General features: G+C 40.8%; 1 protein-coding gene across 1 annotated transcript in view; it reads left to right on the top strand.

Moving 5' to 3' along the window:
- EXT2 (exostosin glycosyltransferase 2) overlaps positions 1-21,527 on the top strand; it is an 80,954-nt gene extending 59,427 nt beyond the window's left edge. Inside the window, exons 9-13 of the mRNA XM_026849613.1 lie at positions 3,305-3,471; positions 10,508-10,651; positions 11,129-11,257; positions 12,464-12,546; positions 18,897-21,527. Coding sequence (XP_026705414.1) covers positions 3,305-3,471; positions 10,508-10,651; positions 11,129-11,257; positions 12,464-12,546; positions 18,897-19,035 — 662 coding nt within the window. The 3' untranslated portion in view covers positions 19,036-21,527. The remainder of the gene's footprint in view (positions 1-3,304; positions 3,472-10,507; positions 10,652-11,128; positions 11,258-12,463; positions 12,547-18,896) is intronic.
- The last annotated feature ends 3,739 nt before the right edge of the window (positions 21,528-25,266 follow it).

Below are 25,266 nucleotides of genomic sequence, written 5' to 3'. Positions count from 1 at the left end.
TACTAGGCTAAAGAGACTCAAACCCAGCTCTCTGCACCCTCCTTTCAGGTAGCTGTAAAGGGTGATAAGGTCTCCCCTCAGCCTCCTCTTCTCCAGACTAAACAATCCCAGTTCCCTCAGCCATTCCTCATAGAACATGTGTTCCAGACCCTTGACCAGCTTTGTAGCCCTTCTCTGGACATGTTCGAGTAACCCTATGTCCTTTTTGTAGTGAGGGGCCCAAAACTGAACACAGGAATCGAGGGGCGGCCTCACCAGCGCCAAGTACAGGGGTCAGATCCCTTCCCTGTCCCTGCTGGCCACACTATTGCTGACACAAGCCAGGATGCCATTGGCCTTCTTGGCCACCTGGGCACACTGCTGGTTCCTGTTCAGCCAGCTGTCAATCAGCACCCCCAGGTCCCTCTCTGCCTGGCAGCTCTCCAGCCACTCCTCCCCAAGCCTGTAGCGCTGCTGGGGGTTGTTGTGGCCCAAGGGCAGCCCCCGGCATTTGGCCTTATTGAAACTCCTCCAGTTGGGCTCAGTCCATGGCTCCAGCCTGTCCAGGTCTCTCTGCAGAGCCTCCCTACCCTCGAGCAGATCAACACTCCCACCCAACTGGATGTCATCTGCAAACTTACTGAGGGTGTACTCGATCCCCTTGTCCAGATCATCAATAAAGATGTTAAACAGGAGTTGCCCCAACACCCAGCCCTGGGGGACACCACTCGTGATGGGCCACTGACCGGATTTAACTCCATTCACCACAACTCTTTGGGCCGGCCATCCAGTTTTTTTTTAACCCAGCGAAGTGTGCGATTGTCCAAACCTCGAGCAGCTATTTTTGCCAGGAGAATGCTGTGGGAAACAGTGTCAAAAGCCTTGCTAAGTCAAGGTAGATTACATCCACAGCCTTTCCCTCATCCAATAAGCAGGTTGCTCTGTCATAGGAGATCAGGTTTGTCAAACAGGACCTGCCTTTCCTAAACCCATGCTGACTGGGCCTGAGCATCTGGTTGTCCCTCATGTGTTGCATGATGGTGTTTAGGATGAGCTGCTCCATCAGCTTCCCGGGCACTGAAGTCAAGCTGACAGGCCTATAATTTCCCAGATCGTCCTTCTGACCCTTCTTATAGATGGGCGTCACATTGACTAATTTCCAGTCAGTCAGGACCTCCCTGGTCAGCCAGGCATCCAGGGCTGCTGGGAAATGATAGAAAGTGGCCTGGTGAGCACTCCAGCCAGCTCCTTCAGCACCCTCGGGTGTATCCCATCCGGTCCCACAAACTTGTGTGTGTCTGTGTGATGCAGTAGGTCACTGACTGACTCCTGGATTGCAGGGGGGTCGTTCTCCCAGTCTCTGTATTCTGGCTGTGGAGGCTGGATTTCATCAATACAACTAACCTTGCTATTAAAGACTGAGGCAAAGGAGGCATTAAGCACCTCAGCCTTCTCCTCATCACTTGTTACCAAATTTCCTCCTGCATTTAGCAGGGAATGGAGACTTTTCTTGGGCTTTCTTTTGCATACTTATAGAAACTTTTTTTGTTATCCTTGATTGCAGAGGCCAAATTAATTTCCAGTTGGGCTTTAGCCCTTCTGATTTCCACCCTGCATAGCCTCACAGCCTCTCTGTAATCACTGTATGTGGCTAGCCCCTTCTTCCAAAGGCCACAAACTCTCCTTTTCTCCCTGAGTTGAAGCCAAAGCTCCCTGTTCAGCCAGGGTGGTCTTCTCTGGCATTGGCTTCCCTTAGAGCACCTGGGCACCGCCTGCTCCTGTGCCATTAACACTTCCTTCTTAAATAGTGCCCAGCCTTCCTGGGGCCTGTACCCTTCAGGAGAGTCTCTCAGGGGATCCTTTCAAGCAGGTGCCTAAACAAGACAAAGTCAGCCCTTCTGAAATCCAGGATGTCAGTCTTGCTTATCTCTCTCCTGGCCTCTCTAAGAACAGAGAACACTATTATTTCATGATCACTGTGCCCTAGTCAGCCTCCAGCCTCCACGTCCTCCATCAGCCCTTCTCTGCTCACAAAGAGGAGATCCAGCAGGGCACCTTCTCTGGTCCGTTTACTCACCAGCTGAGTCAGGAAGTTGTCTCCCACACATTCTAGGACTGGTCTCATTCTGCCATGTTGTATTTCCAGCAGATGTCTGGGAAGTTAAAGTCGCCCACAAGAACAAGGGCGATCTTACAATGCTCTCTTTTCCCTCAGATTTTCATTAAAATATATGTTTATGTGAAAGCCGGAAGAAACCAACGCATCACATTTATCTTTGTTTAGCTATTAATTAAACTACTTTTTGATGAATTGGTACTTTGGCATGTATCATACTGTAATAATGGCTACTGTTAAGCTTTGTGCTAGAAAATGTATATGTTTGAATATGTGAATTTAGAATCAATGTCTCATATTTGGTCCTTAGGTGTATTTCTTTTAGTTTGGTGCTCTATACTTTTGTAGTAATAGAATATGATTTTGAAAATTTTCAAATACATGCAGAAGCGTGCAGAAACTGTTAATGTGAAATTAAGGTGCTACATGATAAACACATAGCAAGAAATGGAAATCTAATCCCATTGTAAAGTGAATTGGATCTAGTTTTGTATCTACAGGGTTTTTTGTTGCTAGTTAAAACATCGTTTGGCTTGTGAATTTTCATGATCATGTACTCTAGTGCATTGTACCTGTAAGGATGCTGTAGGGCACAAGTAGAATAATCCTTTTGCATTTATCTTGCTTAAATTATCACTGTGATTTAGGACTTTGAAGATGAAAGAAATTACTCATCCGCAGAATCTACTCCTTAACTGTCAACAGCAATTAACATTTTAGGTGTATCTAGATTTTTAATTGATATAATAAAATTTATTTTTCTCAGCACTTGATAGAACTAACATTCAAATTCTTTGCAACTAGACTTACAGTCAGTGATTGTATACTGCTGCTTCAATTTCTTTTAAATAGTTGCAGTTGATTAAAGTGTCTTTTCTTGCTGTGTCCTAAATCAGTAAATACACAGTGTCGATGACTCTTGTTCTGTGATTATTGCAGACTGCTGTTTTGAGCAAGCTATCCCCCATATAGCTGTCTGTGAGACTCCCTGTAGAGAGCAAAAGAGGGAAATTGTAGCTGAACTTCTGTCTCTTGCCTTCATATGCTCACGTTTGCCTAACTGAAAATCAGATGTAAATTGACCATTAAGAAGCTTCTGTTTAATATGTGAAGAAAAAAAAGAGTAAAGAGAAGCTAAAACAGATGTGCAGACCTGTTCAGAAATACAGTATACTATTGAATTCTATTTCTTTTACTTTTTCTCTTTAGATTCCCTCTGGCCAAAGATTCGTGTTCCCCTGAAAGTTGTTAGGACTGCAGAAAACAAACTTAGTAACCGCTTCTTCCCCTATGATGAGATTGAAACAGAAGCAGTGTTGGCTATTGATGATGATATCATTATGCTTACTTCAGATGAACTCCAGTTTGGCTATGAGGTAAGAGAACTGGGTTTTTCCTGTCTCTTAGGCTGACCACTTCAACAATGCATGTGTATATGAAGTGGAGGAATCACTGCATAGTCTGTTGATTCAGATCGTTGCATCTCTCTTTACCGTAACAGTTCAATGAGGACTGAAATATTTTTACAGACAGTCACTACTTTATGGAAAAAACCTGCCAGCTAACAGAAAATTTTCAGCAACTGCCACAGTAATGCCAAGAGACTCCAGAAAATGTTGTGTAATGGGTGTAATGGAAGCAGTTTGGAGACTGAATTGCATTCTTCTTAACAGTTTCAAACAGTTTTCAGACAAATCAGAAGTGCTATCCAAGTTAATGTGTCTTGATGGACAAGACAAGTTTCAGAGATTAAGTGTTGGGAACAGAGGAGGCCTCTTGAGGACAAGCTGAAGTACGGTGGAGTGCAATGAAAAGAGGAACTGAAGAATGTCAAGGAGGGGATGCCTGTATCATATGCCTGAAATGGCAAAGCTTCAACAGCTGCTGTTGTAATGAGGGTATCAACAAAAAGAGAGTTTGTCCAAATCAGTTACCCATGGCAGTACAAAGAGGTGGCAGTCTTCATGGGCATTTGAGTTGTTTTTTTAAAGCAACACTGTTGTCTTCCTTCCAGAACATTGGTTTGAATGTGTTAATTTTTGTCTTCCGTTTGTATTTGAGTATATGACACAGTCCATAATCTGATGTTACTGTTATGTGTGTATTTAAGACAAACACACTATATTTGTAAATAAATCAGAAACATTAGAAAATGTAATACCATATTTTAAGAAAGGTTTGAATAGTTGAGTCACACCTGTACCTGCAATATTAAGAGCAAAACAACACTGGGCTTCATACATGAGATCTAGAACATGAACCTGTTATTTAAACTGAGTGAAACAATGACTTTTCTAAAAGGTAGAAAGTAAACTAAATATGTCAGTTGTCTCATTTTTAACGATCTTAAATGTAGTTGTTAACAGAAGATGGTATTTTTTAGATGTTGGAAGTATTTCTTTAATGTCAATACATACGTGGTAAATACTCTTTCTCCCCCTCAAGTGAAAGAGAATGTTAGCAAGTAACGAGCTTTTGGACTCAACGAATGGCTTGTGGTAATGTAGGTATGCTGATGTAATAACAAAGATGTTAAGTAGTGGAGACGGAGGTTTAATCTATCATGTGTGTCTCCAGAAAGGAAATACTTCCCTTGCCAGGTTAAGAGTAACGGGTTAGTACATGAAGTGTGAAAGATGGAATGAAGAGAAGACAAGCAAAGGAAGGGGTGTTTTTTGGCCACATACGCCTTCTCTATACTCCGTTGTCTACACAGAATGTTATAAGCACTGCGCTGCAACAGCAGAGCAATCTATGTGTTGGCAGTTCTGCAGGTTGACTTACTTTTGTCTGTGTTGGTTCTTATAACTACTAGTTTTGAGGGTGAACTGATGGGATGAAAGATAGCAAATGCTTAACGTGCATGTGGTGTAAAGCCTGGCTTCATCTGCAGTTTGATTTTCATTTTCATTGAGCTGTCTCAAAGTAAATAAAAAGAAGTTTTATAAAAACCTAAGTGACAGTGTAAGTAGTTTCAAATGAATCTCTGCGACTGGCAAAGCAGGCTTTGAAGCAGAGATTCAAACTGCAGCTGAGTTTCAGCTGTGTCAGCCAGAAGTCATGAGAAGTAGAACTGTGGTGCTCGTGTGTCTGAAGCATTAATATAAACATCCTCAATGGAGAATATCTGTAACTTCACATATACTGAGTCTGGTCACTGAGGCAGGAAAGGGTTATTTATCCTCATGAAAAAAAAAATAAGACAAAGGAAAGTTGACATGAATTCCCCTGCAGTCAGTGTGATTAGGTGGCAGTTGGGACTTACAACTCCTCATCCCCAGGTCTAGCTGTTGGACTGTGCTGGCTAATTTATTGGCTTTCTGCGGACCGTATGCATTGATTGCAGTGACTGAGTAACAGTCCTTACAGTCCGTGTGTGAATGTAACTGGACGCGAGATTGTTTAGTCTGGCAAACTAAAAACTATTGCATTTGCAGTTTTTTGCATTTTATTATAAATCCTATTTTGGGGGGGGTCTGTGAATTCAGCTTACTGCACAGCCACATTATTGGAAAATTAAAATGCCTTATTGAGCAGAGATTTGAGAGAAACCTGTGGGTTATTTGAATCCTTATATTTTGAGATGAGGTTTTTTTCCTTAAATAAATGAATAGAAATGTCTTTGAATACAGAAGCACAGCAGATTATTTTATAAATACACAATTTTCTCCTCATAGAGGGTGGGTGATGTGGTTCCTATTCTTTGGCACAGAAATGAAGGTCTGAAGATTGATCTTTCCTGTCCCTGAGTGTCTGTGACTTGCTTGACAAGCCTGAGCTGGCTCCCAGATGTTTAAATTGTCTTCAGCCTGTGATAATTTATTTATCTGTTTATGTGTGTTACCAGGAAAGTATCTCTCAAGCTCTTGACTCATTTGCAGGGGAATCCAGAGGGAACAGTAGCAGCATATAATGTTACTAGAAAGTTTTCTTTTAAAAGTATGTCTGCTTCTGCTTTGGTCATAAGAAGGGCTGGAAACGTGACATTCAGTCATTTTCTTTTCTCCTCCTAACATCCTTGAGACTTTACATTTAAACATGTGGCAAAACTCCCTCTGTCACAGACTTGTCTGAATGTATAGAGCAAGCCTAAAAAAAACCAGAAAACTTTGATCTCTGTACACTTTCAGCCATAAAAAATTATAGTAACACTCAAAGTGTCAGACATTTTTTACTTGTTAAAAGTGAACTATTATGGTACAGTGATTTATGACATTGTGTAAATCTGTTGGAGCAAGCAGAAAAATAGTCCCTGTGTGCTGCTGTATTAAGGTAGCAGAAGAATGCTCATGACATTCTGACTTTGAAAAAAGTATTTCTGTTAAGTTACATGATGAAATCACAGGCGTGACTTGGGACGCTGGAAAAAAACCTGTTAGGCTAGACAGCTTTTTCCCCACTTATTGATCTTTGTTGTTCACAGAGGGAGTATCAGAGAGACCCAAGAAAAGGAGCGAGTATTTAGATTATCATAATCTTAAAAAATTAAAGCAAAACCAGTGGCTGCTCCTGAAGTGTTTGGTGTTTGAGACTGAAAGCACGGGTTATAGTGTTCCCACCTCTGTCTCAGATGGCCTCGGGGCAGATGGCTTAGCATTTCTATCGCCCTGAAAAGTGGGGATAACAATTTCCAAGTATGAAGGTCATAAGGATTTCTTACTACATACTTGTGCAGCACTTTGTCATTACAAAGATGTAGTATTTTTATTACAGCAATAATAGAAATAATCTAAATTGGGATTATTGTCTGAATCTATGGGGTTTGTCACAGAAAATATTATCAGGTGCATTGCTAAGTTTGTGTGTTTTCTGTTGGAAGCTTTTTGCCTTCTGCTAGTAGATGATCTTATTCTGTTTCAGAGCTGGTTTTCAGTGCTTCATGTCTCTGTCATTCTTTTAAAAAAAAAAAAATCAACTCTCTGATGAATTACATATTTCACTAGACTTAAATCATCATAAAGTTTAAACACCTTCTTTAGAAGAATTCTTCTGTACCCGTGTATTTTTCAGCATTCCTTTGTAGGAGGAATGATCTTAACTCCGCTTACCAAAAGACTTACCCATGTGTAAATGTTGGCCACATTCAAAGCTTTTCTTCAAATTGAAGTTGTTTTACAAATTATGTGCATGTGAAGCATCATTTACCTTTTAATGGGCTTGGTGTTTACATTTTATTTTTTGTTTAGTAATAGCAGGAGCCATCCCTTTGAGGACCAGTGAATAATTAGAAGTGGATGGGGCTCTGGGAGGAGAGAAGGAATACAATTGGTTAGGTTTTCTTTCATTAGTAGAGGATGGTCAACATTGGCATGATAGCTTTGGAAACACTGATTATTTTTTGTTTATTAAATTAGAACATTTTCTAGTTGTAATGAGCCAGTTCCTGAAGTGTCATGTGACTTAATATAGTCTAATAAATATGATGAATAAATGGTGGAGGGTATTCTGAAAAAGGAAGTGCTTCTCTGTCCTCCTGGCTACATGGAGAATGAGTTGTGGCAGCTGTGCTGATGGCACAGCTAAGCAGCACAGAGTAGTTGAGCCTGGGAGGCAAAAATTGCTGTGGAGAGGTGAGACTGGAGGATGTTATAGCTCAGCTGTTCACTTGGGGAACTCAGCTTGGAAACAAAATTACTGACATTTTCTCTTGGTGTCTCTTAGAAGATTTTTAGTGAAACTACCAAGTCAGAACTTCTGTTTGACTTTTCATCTGGGAGATGCTTCGTCCAAAAATATTTATCTTCAGGGCTGTCTAGCAGAGTCATTGGAATAGTATTGTCCGTAAAGAAGCGTACCTCCTCTTCACTTGGCAATATGTTTTTCCTTGGATGTGTCCCTTACCAGTATTAAATCAGGCTATTCTTCTTTAGTCTGAGAAAACTAATAAGATCACTGGCTAAAATGGAATGTATTCCTAACAGACTAATAAATTATAGGCAACCATCAAACAGGAAAATGGACAGTAGTACAAAATAGCATAGTATAAGAATCATTGCTACTATTTTTATTCTGAAAGCTTCCTTATAAGCAGTAGCTGTATATATTACTTTTGGCACAAAACGTATGTATGGATTTGGGCAATGAGCTGGATGCAGCTCTTTGGAGCCTTTCCAGAATTACCATTGAACGAGCTAGTGCTGAACATAATGAAAAGCCAAGCTTTTCCACTGACTTTGATATCATTACTTTTAAAAGGAATCTTTGTTTAAAGCAAACAAGTTATTTTTTCAGTGCATCAAACTGACAATTTTTGGAGGCCAGAAATAGGATAGGGTTGAGCTTGATAGTGATACAAATTAATGAGTAACATGCCTTATAGTTGGCTTTTATGTCATTTGCATTCTTGGAAGATGACACTGAGGGCAAAAACTAGAAGGGGTATGAGTCCACAGTTCTGTATTTTGAAGGCATTGAAGTCCCTTGGGAAGGCAGTAGCTGAGTTTAATCTTTCTTTCAGCTGCCTTTAATACGCATGGCATTCCCTCTACAAGAATTCTTAGCCCAGTATGCTGCAGATCTGTAGTGTTCTGTCAAATCCTTTGTTGAGCCTCAGTAGCTTATGTGGTGCTGCCTTCCAACAGCTGGGACATGGGCATTTTAATAGGCTTAAAAAAATATTAAAATTAAATCATTAATTTTTTGAGTCTTTGAGAGTGAAGAATAAAATTTTGGAAGAGGGTGTGACTGTACCTTTGGTTTTGTGTTCTTTAGTAATGTTTTTGACATCATGTCAAAATAGGTATCTCAAGCCCTCACTGGCTTTCCTGCCAAAAAATCTGTATTTTTTAAATTAGCTGATGGCACTAACTTGTAACAATGTCCTGTGAATTCTCTTCCTTGAATTCCAAATCATCTCTGCTTTCAAGAGCCCTCTGTGTTAGAGCGCTGTCATATCTAAATACGATCCCAGTACTTGTGCCCTAGAACTGTCTAGAAAGATTGATTTCTGGGTAAAGTATGAGTCAGGGAGTGAGAAGATCTGGTTCCCATTCTTGTTTCCTGTATGATTTTTGGCAAGTTTCCTCATCTGTACATTTGAAATAATAACTGCTCTCATCATGGGATTCTGAAGCTATATTAACTGACAGCAATAAAATGTGTTGAGATGTACAGATGAAAAGGTATATAGTAATGCAGAATCACAGAAATATAGATATAGAAGCAGTAACTTTAAGTTGATTGTTTTATCATATTTACTTTGACAAAATACTTGCATAGAGCCCTTATAGTCCAGGCCTCCCAACTGAAATATACTGGCACATAAAAAGTGCCCAAAGTGAACTGCTGACCAGGTGAGGTTTGCAGGATAATGGAATACCAGATAACACCTTTCTTTACTGCAAATTCAACTGTATGATTCTCTTGCCTTTTGTACAGAGAAAAGAGGTTTGCTAGTGAAGTGATCGCCAGGAATTTATGAGATATGTTGTTCTTGATCTTGCATACACAATGAAATTTGGGGTTGTGTGTGTTTATTTATATACTACCAAACCTGAAAGAAACTCTTGTGACCTAACATTGCATTGGAGAGTCAAGACTCGTATTCTTCTAACAAACCTAGCAGTTATTTGAATTAAAGGACAAATTTTGAGTAATTTGTCTGCAAATAATGCAGATAAATACTAATTTCTTTACTGATCAGCAAAAAGACAGACTGTTTATTTAGCAAGCAAATAGCATTCAGACCCTTCTAATTATAATCCTTTCTCCCTTTTTACCTAATGCAAAAATTGTCCATTATTTAATGTGGCCAGCAGTGTGGAGAACTGGGGTTGCGTTAATGATGCCCTTCTCCTTGTTCTTGTCTACTGTGTTTGATCCTATAGTTAGCTACAAAATAATGTATGGAGTGACAAGGATGGTATCTTGATTGTATCCAGCTGTCTGGAACAAGTCAAGGGCAAAGAGGCCTTCCATGTAGCAGTAGATCCATCCAAGCACCCACTAAAGAATACCAGAAATATTAAAATATAAGCCTGTTTTAAGCCTGTTCCTATCAAAGAAAGCAGGTTGGTTAGATCCAAAGCCAGCTGTGAAAGTAGTTAGGTTGTAGCCATATCTACTGAAGTTAACATCAAAAGTTCCATTTTAATCATGCTTGGTTTTAGTTAGTGTTAAAATTTTTTTGAATGGTCGGTTGTATTTCTCTACAACAAGGAATTTGGTATTGCTTTAGTGGCCTTTTGCTGTGGGGTATGGCTTCCCTCCGTTGTAGGGTCCTCCCAAAGCAAATTTGGGCTTCTTTGTTCTTATTCCAGGCAGTTTCCTATTCCAAGAATTGGGACTTAGAAGAATTGATGTGATCTTTTCACCACTGTAACTCTAACCTCCCAAAGCAGATGTGTTGTATCTGCACATTTGTGTTTGCGCTGCAGGCCTGGATAGCAGCGTGTCACGTCTTTTTCTCTTCAGGTTTGGAGGGAGTTCCCTGACAGGTTGGTTGGATATCCAGGCCGCCTGCATCTCTGGGACCATGAGATGAACAAATGGAAATATGAATCAGAATGGACCAATGAAGTTTCAATGGTGCTCACTGGGGCAGCGTTCTACCACAAGGTGATGTAATTTCTAGTATACCAGTATACAACATGAACCTTTTTAAAGAGCTGTATGTGCTTCTGTCATTGTTCTGTGTGAATACATTAAGCCTCTTTCAGTTGCTGTGAAAACTACTGGCTTGTCTCTCTGTAAAATTAAACCATTACCTTCATGAACTTACAGAAGAACTCTTGCCAGTTTGCATGACCTGTAACTACATAGCAAATTCTGCAGTGAAGGTAGCTTTGTAGCTAGCAGTTTAAGAAAAGAAAACTCACTGTAAAGAAATTTGTGTGCTGGTCAGGAAAGGAGTAATTATGCACTTCAGCACCCAAAAATTATTTTCTATCTGCTAAGTAGTCCTTGGCTGAAGGCAGTATCACAGTTTGTACATAATCCATCCTTAGCTGCCTGCTGTTCAGTGACCAAAATAGTCTTATAGTTACTGCATCTGTATTTAAAATGACCTTTTCTCTCTTTCCCTCTATCCTGCAGTATTTCAACTATCTTTACACCTACAAAATGCCTGGAGACATCAAGAATTGGGTGGATGCTCATATGAATTGTGAAGATATTGCCATGAATTTTCTAGTAGCAAATGTCACTGGCAAATCAGTTATTAAGGTGGGACTTTTCAGCAGTTTAGCTTTACAGACTTTAAAAACAGGATGTACATACTGATATAAAATTATTTCGTAGTCTTCAATATATTACTCAATCTTTCTTTTTCTCTCATGTACCGGTGGTAGGGTGTCTTGTTCTCCTTCCATGATAGAAAGGCCCTTTTAGTAAAACTTTTACGCTAACTGGAAACAGAGAATTGTCTTTTAGCAGTTGCTTCTGGTAGTTATTTTAGCCATCTAGATGAGGTATTAAAAAGGGTAATTTAGATTATAGATATAGAGATATATGTGTGTGTGTATATATATACACACACACGCCCACATACATATATTTTAACTATTTGAGATCACTAGTGGAAAGAAATTGCCAACTGTCCACAGCTTGCTCTGTCATGGCTTGGCAACAGCTGATTTATAGGAATGTTAATTGCAAGAATGTTAATTGCAAGATCAGCTTTAAATGAACTTTTTATCCCTGAATTAATTTCCTGACATGTTTCGACACGTTTTCAGGTCTGGACATTCACTCTGTACATTCATTTCAAAGTGTGTCAACTTGGAATGAGATTTAGAGGCCACCAGGCGTTACCTCAATTAGCAAGGTCCATTTTCCCATCTGTCCATCATCATTTACTAGGACTGGTGGCTGCGTTTCCTAGAAAAGTCTTTAGAAGATAAAGTGTGTGTTTTTGCTGAAAACGTTTTTGAGCTGTATGAGGGCACAGCAGAGTAATTTGGCACCTCTGTGCGATTCGGAGAGCCTTGCAGAGTTTGCCAGTCAGCTATTAACTGGAGCGAGCAAAAGAGCGTCTGTTGGATTAACGTTACGGTGAAGTATGGGAAGCTATATTTCATCGCTGTTATGGCTGCAAGAACAAATGGTGTTTATACAGGGACCTTGGCAGTGAGAAAACAGTCATTAAACAGGAATTAAGGAGCTTGTCATCGCTGCTTCTTTTCAGTTACAGAAGGAAAAACCCCTCCAAGCCGTTTTTATTGGGCCCCTGTGAATTTCGCAGTCAGATGGGCCAGATGGAGCTGAATGGAGGAATGGAGTGGCTTTTTTTTTTGCTTTTTTTTTTTTTTTTTTTTTTGACAGCTCAGCTTACACTGCAGGCATGTTCAGAGGTATTGCGCTGCTCTCTGTGCAAGGAGATTAATGTCCCTTCTGTTGATATTTGATGATATCTGGCGTGCCTTCCTGCAGGTGACCCCACGAAAGAAGTTCAAATGTCCAGAATGCACAGCAATTGATGGGTTATCACTGGACCAGACACACATGGTGGAAAGGTGAGTGACCACCCTTTATTCTTCTGACTGCCTTGTTCTACATCCCTAGAATCTTATCCTGTGTCTCATTGTTAGAATCAAAAATGCTCACTGTATTTCTGTAAATTACTAATTTTGAGAGTTGTGTGGATTTGATCAGCATAAGTCATTCCTACAATGGATGATGTGACATTGACAAGGGAACTACTGCAAGAAAGGACTTCAGAAGGGCACAATTCTTAGCAGCTTTGCTGCGAAGCATATAGGACACATATCTGGAATTCAGGTTGTTGGCAGTACTTTCAGTAATACCACGTTTCTGTTTTACTGTGGAAATTGACTGCAATGAGTATGAGATTTATTTTTTTTAAACCAGACAGTTGCTATCTTACCAAAGAGTAACAAGGATATAAATTATTAATAAAATTATTTGGTGTTTGTACATTGTCTTTCCTCCAAAGATTGTGAAGCACATTGCTTTCACTAATGAAGGACATTTGCCTGAATGATTGTATGTCACATTTTTTAACAGTGGCAGCATTATTATATTTTTATGAGAATTTAATTTTGAAATTAAGTATGTATTTGGAAAGGCAGTGAACATTTAGAGTGAAATACTCAGAGGTGGTAAGTGTAATAGTTGCATTCCCTGCTTTACAGTAAAATGGCTTCCCAGCCTTGACCGAGACACTACACTTCCCTCTGCCTTGGCTTCTGAATGTGTAAAATTAAGGAAAAGCTTCATCACTTTCACAAAGTTGTTCAACACTCGGGTTTGAAAAGGACCATCTGACAATAAATGTACATACTAGTTATTAGGTGGAATTAACCTGAGATCTAGGACTGACAAAGGCATTACACCTTAGACTTCTTGGACTGTTGCATCTCTCCTGCAAACTTTGGGAAAAATAATTTGCAGCCATAGAATTGATGGGGTAGGCAAGCAGGGGTAGCCATAGTGCTGGAAGAGACTACCAGAAGAGGTGCAAAAATTTAAAAAATCTGACCTGCATTTAAAATAGGCCATTTCAGATTTACACTAAGACATAAAATGGCTATCTTACCAATTATCATCTTAATAGTGAGCTTTTTTTCTGTTCTTCTCCATAGTACTCAGGCAACTTAAAGTGTTGTTTCCATTTACTGGCCTTTAGCAATGTAAATTTATGTATTGTAATATATGCGGTGGACTAATGCAAAACTGATTAGCAGGTTGGGGGCTTATTCACAAGAAGAGTGCGTAAGTGTGCCCAGTGTGTAAATACACATTATACAACACACACAAACACATGTCTAGCTTGGCTGATTGATTATTAACTAAGGATCATGCCAGGTGTTGAAGAGCATGATCACCAAGGTTAGTGACAAAGTGTTTAGACTGGATGTATAAGGCTTGATTAAAAAAATGGAGTATGTATGTAAGGCAGAAATGTACCCCATTAAGATGGTAAAAAGTACTCTGCAGAAAACTTCTTAAGAAAGGGGCTGGAAGCTTTGTAGATCTTAAATATTAGCTGAAGGGCAAGCACAAGAGGTTGTCCTGTGTCTAGTAATTCTGCACTGGCTTACAGGATGGACTACCTGAAGCCAGTGGAGCTCCCCTATGATCATACTAGTAGCATTACAACAGCACATAGGAATTTCAGTCATGAACTAGGTTCTCATTAATGTAAACACTGTAAAAACAGAAGATAAAAAAGTGCTTTTTGCTCCAAAGTGCATTATGACGTAGGGCAAAGGTCATGTTTCCATGTCTATACCAATTCTTGAATCCTCAGAGTAAAATCTCATTGACAGTTTATTGAGAACATGTTTAAATTGTTGCTTTTCTTCTCTGTAGTTTCCAACAGTGGAGATAACTAGGTTGTGGGAAATGTTAGATTGACTGCAAATGCACATACTTTTATATGCCCAGCCAAAGGAGTACATGGTGGGGTAGAGTCTGAGTGAAGGAGAAAATCTAGGGGAATATACACTTTGGGTGTAGTCTTCGTTCTGAAGTTCATTAATATCATACTGAAACTGCATGCTACACCTGATACCTTCTTTCCCTGTGTTGTTATTATCTACCTTCAATATAAGGGAGTTATTTGAAAATCTGAAAGGGTTTCTTTTTTTGAAATCTTCTAAGATAGCTATAAATTTTAAGTGGATAATAAATGATAGCAACTCCTGGAGCAAATTTTCGTAACATAGCAGTAAACAAGGCTCTTATTGCTCCTATATATATGTGTGTGTGTATCTATCTATCTATCTATCTATCTATCTATCTATCTATCTATCTATCTATCTATATTTGTATGTATACACACACACTGGGTGTTTTCAGGGTCAGGAGAGAAGTTCAGTGGAAAAAGTGCATACATCAAGGAATCTTACTATAAAACTTTCTGTACAGATAACTTCACAGTGTTGAGTACTGAGAACAATGCCTTGGGTATCAGGAAAAGAGCCATTATCAGCTTTACCTGCAGCTTCCTGATGTGCCAGACTTCTTGGTTTTTAGCATTCAGAAATAGTGAGCAGGTAGTGTGAGCTAATTACTTGCCCAGATATCCAGGGATCAGCCTACTGTTTGTGAAACAAACAGGTTATCAGGGTTGTTATGGGCATGCACAACATTTGGTGTTAGGTTTCTGGTTCAGAAATAGCAGAGAGGTGCCCAGCAACTGCCTGATGATTGTTTTGTAAGCGTGGAAGTCTTGAGAAGTCAGTTGCGGAGATCTGTCCAGGAGGGACATGTAACTAACCAGTTCTCTTGAGCCTTTTGGCACTTTCAGCAGAGACAAAGGAAAGATGGTACAGTTGTGCTCTGTCTCTTATTAAGAGATTTTTTTGACCAATACTGAAGGATATTTATAGCAAATCATGGGAAAGCCAACACTGCCATTCTTCCTGCTGTGTAATCTCTCTGAGATAAATAAAAGACTTCAGTCCCCAGGGTTATCGAGCTCCATCATTAAAATACATTAACTAAAGAAAGCTTTGCACCAAGAATCCCCTTCTTGCCCTAGGTTAGCCTTTATATCAGGTCACGGAAGAAGCTGTAGGAAGATCTCATAATCCCTGTATTTACAGGTGCTGTTTAAGTAGCAACAAGTTTTCTGCCTTTAGCATCTTTGCATCTGGCTCTCAAAAATGGAGAACTCCATAAAATGCAGCCTAGAGGGCAACTGCCTGTACAGTAAATACAACAAAGGACTGAGCTGCTTCTGCAGCAACATTAACAGCAGTGTCTTATTTAGGACATGTAAGTATTTGTTAGAGTCAAAATAAGAAGCCATTCCCTTTAGAGACAAACTGACCAGGTAACAGTTGGCCAAAGGCTGCAGGTGCAGAGTCACCCTGCCAAAAAATACTAGGTTTATAAGGGAGAGGAAACTGATTAAGAGACCTTAACAGACCTGAAGTTCACCCAGTCTGCCAGGGGCAACAGGGATCTCAGTTTCTGAGTTCACACAATCTTAATTCCGTGTTGAGCACAACCGCATGTTGTTGGCACAGCAAGGAAAATGAAGAATAATTCTTGGAAGCAAACATGCTTCTGTTAGTACAAATCTGCAAAACCGTCGACACAGCCAAGAAAAATACCTTCCCTCCATATTAAGGTGACACGTTACAGTCTCACGGCTACCTAGCTTTGAACGTTTAATGTTCTGGATATCCTTTCTGGTTTATATTGTCTGAAAGCGGCAAAGGCTTTGGAATTCAAGTGATTTAGTTCAGTGCAGGAGATGACATTTTTGGAAAGAGGTGACTTTCCTTCGAACACATTTTGTGACTTGTGTATGACATTTCTTTCATCTAAAAAAGCCTGTTTCTGATCTTTGAATTTGATATTTCCTGAGGACTAACTTTTCTCATTCAGCCAGAGTGATTAGAATGTAACTGATTATTTCATTTTTCATTTTTTCATTTCTTTAACTATGAAGTGGTTTCTTGGTGGTTAAAGATAGTGTACTGGTATGCTTGAATTGGTCTTGTCACCAGAATAAATTTGGCTGCAGAAGGATTCCATCTTGATATTTTCTCATACAACCTCATCTTTAATTTGGGAGTATAACCTCTGGATAGAAGAGGTCAATTTTGTCTCCATTATCCATTTAGTTTTGTCTTTTGCTCTGAGGGTGCCACTTAGTTCTGCTTGTGACAATGGCTGATCTGATGTGGACACCTGCCTACCCAGCAGCAGGCTGAGATAACTAATTCATTTCACACCGGCCACCAAGCAGCTGTTACATTACAATGTCCTTCAGTCATCACTGGCAGAGGCAGGATTTGACCCAGTAGACTGGAAGTATTCTTGTATCCCAGAAACCAGTGAGGGCCAGCAGCTGTGCAAACTTCTCACATGCACATCTCCCATTGCATCTACCTCCTCGCTTGTGAAGTTTGTGGTTTTCCTGCCACGAGGTTTCTCCAATACATTCAACTTGGATTACAATTAGCCACCTTTCTCAGAAGTAACAGATGATTTGGAAGTCTGACTTTATCTGAAAATTAGATACATTTAAGGTATCTCATGTTGGGCATCTCATGGAGGCAACAGAAACTGCTTATTGTTCCTGGAGAAAATGCTTGGTTCCTGCTCTTGGTGTTACTGTAGCCTTTCTGTGCCTAGGGCCCAAAGCTCACCCTCCCGATTTCTCACCTTCTTACTGCAGGCACTGTACAGCTACTTGGGTCTCTTTACTTCAGTCCTGGCTGATGACTCCTTTGCTGTTTCGGATTTGTGCTACCCTGGAGCAAATGGTGCTTGTGCCAGGTCTAGAGGTTGCTTCCCACTGCACACGGTTTCCTCTTACACTCTAAATTCCTTTACATTTGTTTCCTAGTCCAAAGCTTTGAATCTGGAGGTAGGAGGTAGTATGAAGGGATGAGAAGGTAGCAGAAAGTGAAATATCTGCCGTTTACCTGCATAAATATTTTATTCAAGCATCACCCCATATGAAGTAGTTCTCTGACACTTTTCTCAGGCCAGAAAATGGCCTGAAATATGACCGCTATAGCTTGAAACAGCTGCGTAAAGATGTAGCACTTTAACAACCTGGGCTTTGTGTTTTCCAGTCGTTTACTCTAGTTAAGGAGGGAGCCATGGGATGGCTCAGAGGCTGAGAAATTAATTTTGAAAACCAGTCTTGCTGTCCCATCTACTTCAAAAGAGTGTTTTGGGGCAGTGTTGAGCAGTCCCCATCACAAAACTGTCACACTCAGTTGGTGTGATTGACCGGGTCTGTTGAGGAAAATTATCCTGGAGCCATAGTGACCCCCTAACCCTTTGAAGGGGTCGGGAGAGGGTGCAGTGGTTGGAGAGTGAGAGACCTGCTCTGGGACCGCCTGCAGCACGTCAGCCTTTATAGCCGGTCAAAGTACTCGTTTCTTTTTTGTTTTCCCTTTTGAATGGCAAAAGAAACGTGACCTGTTTTCTTGTAGCTGTCTCTGTTACATGCTGGGGACTGTTGTCATGACTCTTGGTGTCTGAAGTTCTTAGAAGCTGCTGTATAAAGTACACAGCTGGCCTTAGCTGAGTGCTGGCTGAGGTGAGATGAGCCAAGTTTTCCCTGCCTTGCTTCCACAGGTACCGTGCTTTTCAGTGAAAGAGTTAAAGGAGCGATGTAAGGTTAAACATCTGTTTGCTTGTTTTTTGAAGCACATAGCTCTTCCCTTTCACAGCATTACTGACACCTGAGATTATTAAAACTGAAAGAGTCATCAGTGGTCCAGTCTTTTTTGTGCTAATGTGATACCTTACCATTCAATATCTCTTTATTTAGACAAGGAAAATAAACTAGTTGGTTTCATTTTATAGTTTTAATTCAGCTTCACTTTTAAGTTATGGTATAATCAGTGGTGCCTATACGCTGAGGCATGTTTATTTTTGTGGGAGAAGATAGAGCTTCTGAAGAAGCCTGAAAAACCCCAGTCTTTTTTTTTTTTTTTTTTTAAGAACTCCATTTTCACAAAGGCTTGTTTTTTGCAAAACCTTTGTTATGAGCCAAATTGACCCAACAGTGGCCCTTTAAGAGACATGTTGGCAGTTAATCTGTTCTGGTTTACAGCATGTACATTGCTTTAAGAATGACTGGAATTCTAGGGGGAGGGAGAAGGGAAGCTTTGACCTCCATGTGCACATGTGCTGCTGCCAGCATCCCCTTGCTCGTCTCTGTGATTAAATGGATAAATCAAAGAACACCAGCTTCTTTTCAGTTCTCTCTGCAGTGAGGCTCTCTTTTTATTTATTAGTAGCCAGCACGGCTGAAATACTTCCAAGAGCAAGAGGGAAGGTTTCTTCTACCAGTTATGTTGGTGTGGGAGCTGGTAGCCAGCCCAGTTGTTGGGGTTCTTAATTACACTGCTTTCCCTTTCACCAGATCGGAATGCATCAATAAGTTTGCCTCTGTCTTTGGGACCATGCCTCTAAAAGTGGTGGAGCACCGTGCTGACCCTGTCCTGTACAAAGATGACTTTCCTGAGAAACTGAAGAGCTTTCCCAATATCGGCAGCTTGTAAAGGCAGCTGTGAGACAACCCTGAGTGATGAAAACGACAACTGAAAAGGTGCTATGAGGAATACAAGGCCCTGAAGAAAAATTGGTAGAGAGTGGGTTACATCTGAGGGAGATGGGAATTAATGTTGTATTCTGGTATGTTGTCTTCCCTTTACATTGCACAAAGATGTAACGGAAAGCTGAACAACTCCTGCTCTGTTGCTCACAGAGGATTGAATCTATTCACGAGTCCTCCCAGAAATGTCACACACATGCCTGTCTCCACAGAAGGCTACACACCTGGAAGAATTAAACAGAATCTCCCTCTCTGTGGTCTGACCTCTTCTATCAAATGTGCTGCAGCTCTCTGGTTTGTAAGCATCCATCCATTCAAAGCAACCGTCTGCAGTGTATAGCTGCTCTCTTTTGGGAGGAGCTTACTTACTGCCTGTGTGGTTGGTGAGCCTCTGTCTTTTGAGCTTAATTTTTGGCTTAAGTAACTGTGTAACAAACATTTTCTTCTGAATGGTGAGACAAATGTTTATTTTTTTACATCATCAGCAACAAAAAAAAATCTGTGTTGTGAGATGGTTTAAAGGGCAAAGCATTTTATGTTACTTAAATTATTCTGCTGCAAATTGAGACACACAGCAGCTGGGAGGATGGTCTCCTTCAAAGCAGAGACCTGTAGGACAGAACTCCAATTGCTGCACCTCTTCTTGCTGCATAAATCTCAGGTTTTCTGCTGCATCCGTGCAAGAGACTGTGACTGTCAAAACTAGTTGTACTATACAGAAAAATATGTATCTTTCTGTCTTACTATTTTTTTTATTTTCACTTATCAAAGCAGCGGTCAGGTTGCAGTGTTACATCGTAGCCGTGTTTGGGAACAACAACTATGTGAAGTAAGTTTTTCACAACTGAATCTTTATTAGCAAGCAGTGTGTTATAGTAATGATTTGTAAAACTTAAATATACAGAAATTTCCCAATTAACCGCTTTAATGTGCAGGGATATTTGTATGTACGAGACCCTATTAATGCACACGTACAAACTCCTGTAAAGTACCATTGTTGGAAAAACTGTTGGGTCTTTGCTTGTAATTTAAGGAACCCATTGCCACAGGCTGCCACTGAAACATACAGCTTAGGAAGGCTTTTGGAGAAGCTTTACATTTCTTATGAGCATCGGAATTATTTCTCAATACTGAAATTAACCTGAATGAGAAAACTAAATGCAACAAAATTAGAAATAAAATTGCCTGGACTGTTACTCTTGTCCTTTGATATTAAAGATGATCCCAAGTTGTGCAGAGAAAGGAATCTCTTTTCCAGCTCCACTGATAAAATGTTTGTTACCAGATGATTTCACTGTCTTTTGAAACTTCCATTGCTGCCAGTTACGGAGACATCCTACTTGATGGGCTGTTTTTCTGTTACACTGCAAGCAACCTTATTCCTCAGATTTTGCCAGACCCCAAACAATAGGACAAGTGTTAGGCATCACGGTTCACCCCCTCTCCTAAGCTGGATACGCAGCAATGACAGAAACCAAATGAAAGTCAGGCTCGAAACAGGAAACATCTGCTCCTATTTGTCTCACCCCCACTAAGACTTATCTTATTGCCCAATGCAGTGGATGTGCTGTGAATGAAAATCATATTGGAACAATAGCTCTGAGGGGATGCTTCACTTCATAAATCCCCTGGGATGTGCCTGTAAACTGTATCGTCTGATTCTCTGGGAACATTTAATTACTAGTAAATGTTTTTCGCTGCAGTCTTTGTTTCATTCCTGTGTTGCTGTGGGAGGGGGCGTTGGGGAACTAGGAGGATAGCTGTTGCAGTGACAACAACTGCTGTCTGCACAGTGGGTATCACAAGATAGAGGAAGGTTTGTCACTCGCTATTTCTCCTTTGCAGCCACTCAGGTTCACTCATGGGAACTTTTCTTTCTGAATCTTCCTGTTGATTTATGTCCTGGTACTTGAGCATTGGGAGAGGCCAGCATGTTTCCCTTGAGAAGTTTGCTTTAAAAGAAAGAGTAGCTGTGACAGTGTGGTAGTCTCTTCAGTTTTGGCTGATCTCAGCTTTTGCAGGCTGCAGCAGTTTAACTGAGTTATAACATCTTCCTTACAGAGTTGTGAAGCTGCTGTGATTTCTTCGTTCTTTCTCAGTAAGCCAGTAAAAAATGCACGCTTTGCACAGAGTCTTAAAAGACACAGAGGATTTGAAATAGTCGGTGGAATGTTTTTAGGTGGGGACAGTCTAACCAACCCTCCTAAACTGATTTTATAGTCTCGGGTCAGTAAAAAGGCAACAGGTCCTTGTGCCTGCATCCTGAAGCATCCGGGTGGATTCCCCTTCCACAGAATGCCCAGTGACCCCTGTCAGTCGTGTTTTGTCCTTTGGCATTTTACAGTTGCTTTTATAGGGCCATCTCTTTTAGGTAGTAATTTGTCTCTGGTTTGTGCCATGGAGAAAATCGGGCAATTGACTGGAAAAAAAAAATTAAAAAAAAAGAAAAAAGGCCTACTTCTCTTAAGTTTATAATTGGGATGTTCTTGATGCAAAATCTGTAAAGGTAAGATGTACCTGTGTGTCTGATTTGGAACGGGCTTGTGTCTGTCTTTAAATTAAGATAGTTTTTAACCTTTCATTGTATATATGTTATTAAAAAGAGGTTAATGTTGGAATATTAAAAAGTAAATCCAAGGACTGTTTGTTGTATTTCACTTCTGGCGCAGCACAAGGAAACATGGATGTATTTAGAAGGGAGAATTGCAGTGACAGGCTGGTTTACTACATAAATCTGTGTTAAACTTGAATATCCACAGTGTACCTAAGAAAGATCTGTTGATATTTTGTCTTTCTCATAACTGGAGTTGGATGGTTGTCTTTGAAGTAGAAGTTTGTTCTGCACGAATTCATCCCAGTCACCTTTTTGGGGAGAGTAGTTGTTACTCTAATTTTCTGCCAAGATTTGACAATAGCATTTATCTTGGAGAAATAGGGAACAGATCTTTTCTCTTTTTGTGAAGAGAGACAGCAAATATTGAAGACCTGTGCTTTTGAGAAACGAGCTTCGGCTGAGTCATGGAGCTTGTGGAATCCAGCGTGGTGGCAGCTCTTTGTTTGCAGAAGCGCCACAGGTTCTGCTGCAGAAGGGCAGTGGCTGCACGTGGTGCACCTCGCTCCTTGTGTGTGCCAGGAGCTGTGGTGTGCCACAGTGCTTGCCCGGCCAGTCATGGTGAGTCTTAGGGATACATTTTTAGCATCACCAACTCACCCTGCAGCATCTTGACTCTTTCCTTCCTTGCAGCTCCGCTATCTCATTACAGGACATGCCAATTCGAGCCCTGATGTTCTGAATTTCCTCTCTCCTGCCATCTCCAGCTCCTGCTCTTGATCCTCTTGCCATCCATAGTGCTTCCGCTGCTCCGGTTCAAATATGCTTTACTGCAGCAGCTAGTTTATCCCTATTAATTATCAATTCAAGAGCCTTTTAAACTCAAGGGCCTTGGAGACACAGATATCAAAATAATTGTGAGGTGGGATTTAAGAGATGCTCAGTACTTCTGACTCATTTTGCTTTTAGGCTGTACTGGTGAGTGATGAGCACTCTGGAAAAATACTATACTGAGACACATGAAAAACAGATTTAGGTGGGCAATTTTAATGTTAAAAATGCCTTCAAGATTTGGCATGGATGCTCTCCATAATGTGTCTCTGGTACTCTGGGTACTTCTCACGGGTAGAGCATCTTTTGATCAGGAAGGATCTCAGAATGGTTAATCAGTGCTGCATAAATCTTACGTCCAGCCCTTTCACATGGAAGCTGCTCTTGTAACAGGGCTGCAGTACAGGAAAGAAAAACTAAATTGATGGTGCTGATGAGAAAATGGACTTGAAATGCTCTAGCCAGAGATCAGACGGAGTGAGTATGAGTTTTTTCATCGTTGTTCTTAAAGGCTTGCATGATTAAATTTTTACTAGGACTGTTGCAAAGCGTGTTCTTTTGTAAACTGAAATGTAAACTACAAGTAGTTCTTGGAATTGTGGGTAGTCTCATCCATGTACTTAAAGCAAGAAAAAAAATAATTCTGCAAGGTTGTATTGGATTAAATATATGCTAGAAAGTGAGCATCCAATTGCTAACTTCAGTCAGATCCTGAAGAGTTGAGAGGAGCAGAGCAAATCCTAGGCAAGTGTTCTGCCTAGATTGCCTTTTCTCTTTAGTTTTTAGGCTGGAAGACATAATTTCTGTCCAAAAGTGCCAGAAAACTGAACACAGTATTCTTTGCATCTTTCAGTAGGATCTGAAAGTTATCCCATGAGCAAGTAGTCACTTCAGACCTCTTGCTGACATTGGTATGTAGACAGAGATGGCATTTGCTTAGCAGAAAAATCAGCTGGAACACTTTTGCTTTACTTTTGAGTCATGGATCTTTCAGTTGTATCTGATGCTGTTAGGAGTGCATGTAGGGTGGTTTAAATTCTTTTTATGATGCCTGTAACTGCTGTATCTGAGCACAAAAAATTGAGCTTCACAGTCTTCTTGCTTGGGTAAGATCAGCTCCTTGCCTGTAGCTGCAAATAAGGAAATGGAGAGAAGCTGTCGTACACGCAAGGCTTTAGGGGTTGTGTGGGTTAAACCGGGTCTGAACACCAGCATCACAAGTGTGTGTTTTAGCAGAATGGCCACACTTTTGTCTGAACTGTTGTTTGGAGTTTGGAGTAGCTCAGCACCAAGGTAGAGGACCGTTAGCCTTGACTTTAAGTGTCAGCATGCTTCAGCCTGCCCTGGCTTGAAGCCATTTAGTGACATTCCTGGTGCACTCTGTGTAATTTCAGCCTGATGGAAGTGGCTGTAATGCAGTCCCACCTCTGCTGATCTTCAGGATTCCCCTGTCTGCAGCTTCTTGTGGTTGCTTTGAAAGCGAGTTATGTTTCCCATTAAAGGATAACAGCGACAATTGAGGTAATTAAGTGGAGTGGCATGGAGCTAGCAGCACGCAGGGAGGTTTCCGACTGGAAACAGTGCAGCTCAGAGGTTCTCCCTGCAAGGCTGCCTGTTTGCTGTCTTCATTTGTCTGGAAAAGGATCCAGTAATTCTCCTTCAAATTTCCTTTACTCATTCTGAATGCCTGTTTGCTAGCATGAATAGGAAGTTCTCCCGCACCAGACAAGCCTGACAACTCTGCAGTGATTGTGGACTGAGATCAATGCAACCTGGTCATGATTTCATTAGGTCTGTGAACTTGAATCAGTGCTCAGTACGAGGCTGTATGCAGGGGGGAAGACAACAGATAAGGTGGGCAAGGGGAGGATTCAGGTGTCTATAAAGAGAAACAATCCATGTTGTGACTATTTCTACAGAGTTGTGAGAAAAAGAAAATGCCAGCTTAATTATTAAGGCACATCTACTGGATTTTTAACCTAAATTTTAGTTGGCAGGGAACTTGAAAAAGGTGAAAGCTGGACCAACAAAGCCAACTAAGGTGTGAAGAACTTGATATATCCAGACCCACATAAGGTGAGACGTGGTTGCTGCTACACCCTGTGCTTTTAAGGATGAAGCTCATCTCTTATACTCCTGGCCCCCATTCTGTGCTGCGGTGGGAACTTGTAAAACTAAAAGCCAGAGCTTGGGACTGACTGAAAAGTGCCACTTGGGGTGGGGATATCTACCTGCCCAGTGTGAACACCTCGTGCTTATCCAGTAGATAAGCCTTGGAAAAATATCTGAGGTTTTCAGGCCGAATGCTTTATGTTCACTGCTGCATGTCTGTGTAGCCCTACACTCAAGAAAAACACCATTTCTCACCTGGTGGTCTGGCTGCTTGAAAACTTACTGGTCCTTCTTTTACAAAACCTTTCTGTCAAAGGGAGGGCCAGGTCTCAGCCGGGTGCTAGGCACAGTTAGTGCTGGATGCCTGCGACAGAGGGCTGGTGGAACAATGCCCCCTTTGCCACGCTTCATACTAGGAGGCAGACGAAAAGGTTCGAAGCAGAAAGGACCGTAAAATGAGATCCAGGAATTCAGCAAGGCTACAGCAAAGGGAGCAGATTGCTAACTCGGAGCATCTGTCTTTGCCCTGTGAGTAAGTTACGAACTGAAAAGCAAGAGAAAGTGGAAGATCCTTTCACAAATAATAAACACTTGTTTGTCTCAGATTAAATGCAACACCTTTACATGTGGGCTCCAGCTGGCCATAAGTAGATGCACCTTGCGTGGCTGTTACCTTCCCTGCCA

Source organism: Athene cunicularia, assembly GCF_003259725.1.
Source record: "Athene cunicularia isolate RWA chromosome 5 unlocalized genomic scaffold, athCun1 chr5_part1, whole genome shotgun sequence".
NCBI lineage: Eukaryota > Metazoa > Chordata > Aves > Strigiformes > Strigidae > Athene > Athene cunicularia.
Note: the sequence above shows the minus strand (reverse complement) of the source record. Positions and strands in the feature narration are given on the sequence as shown.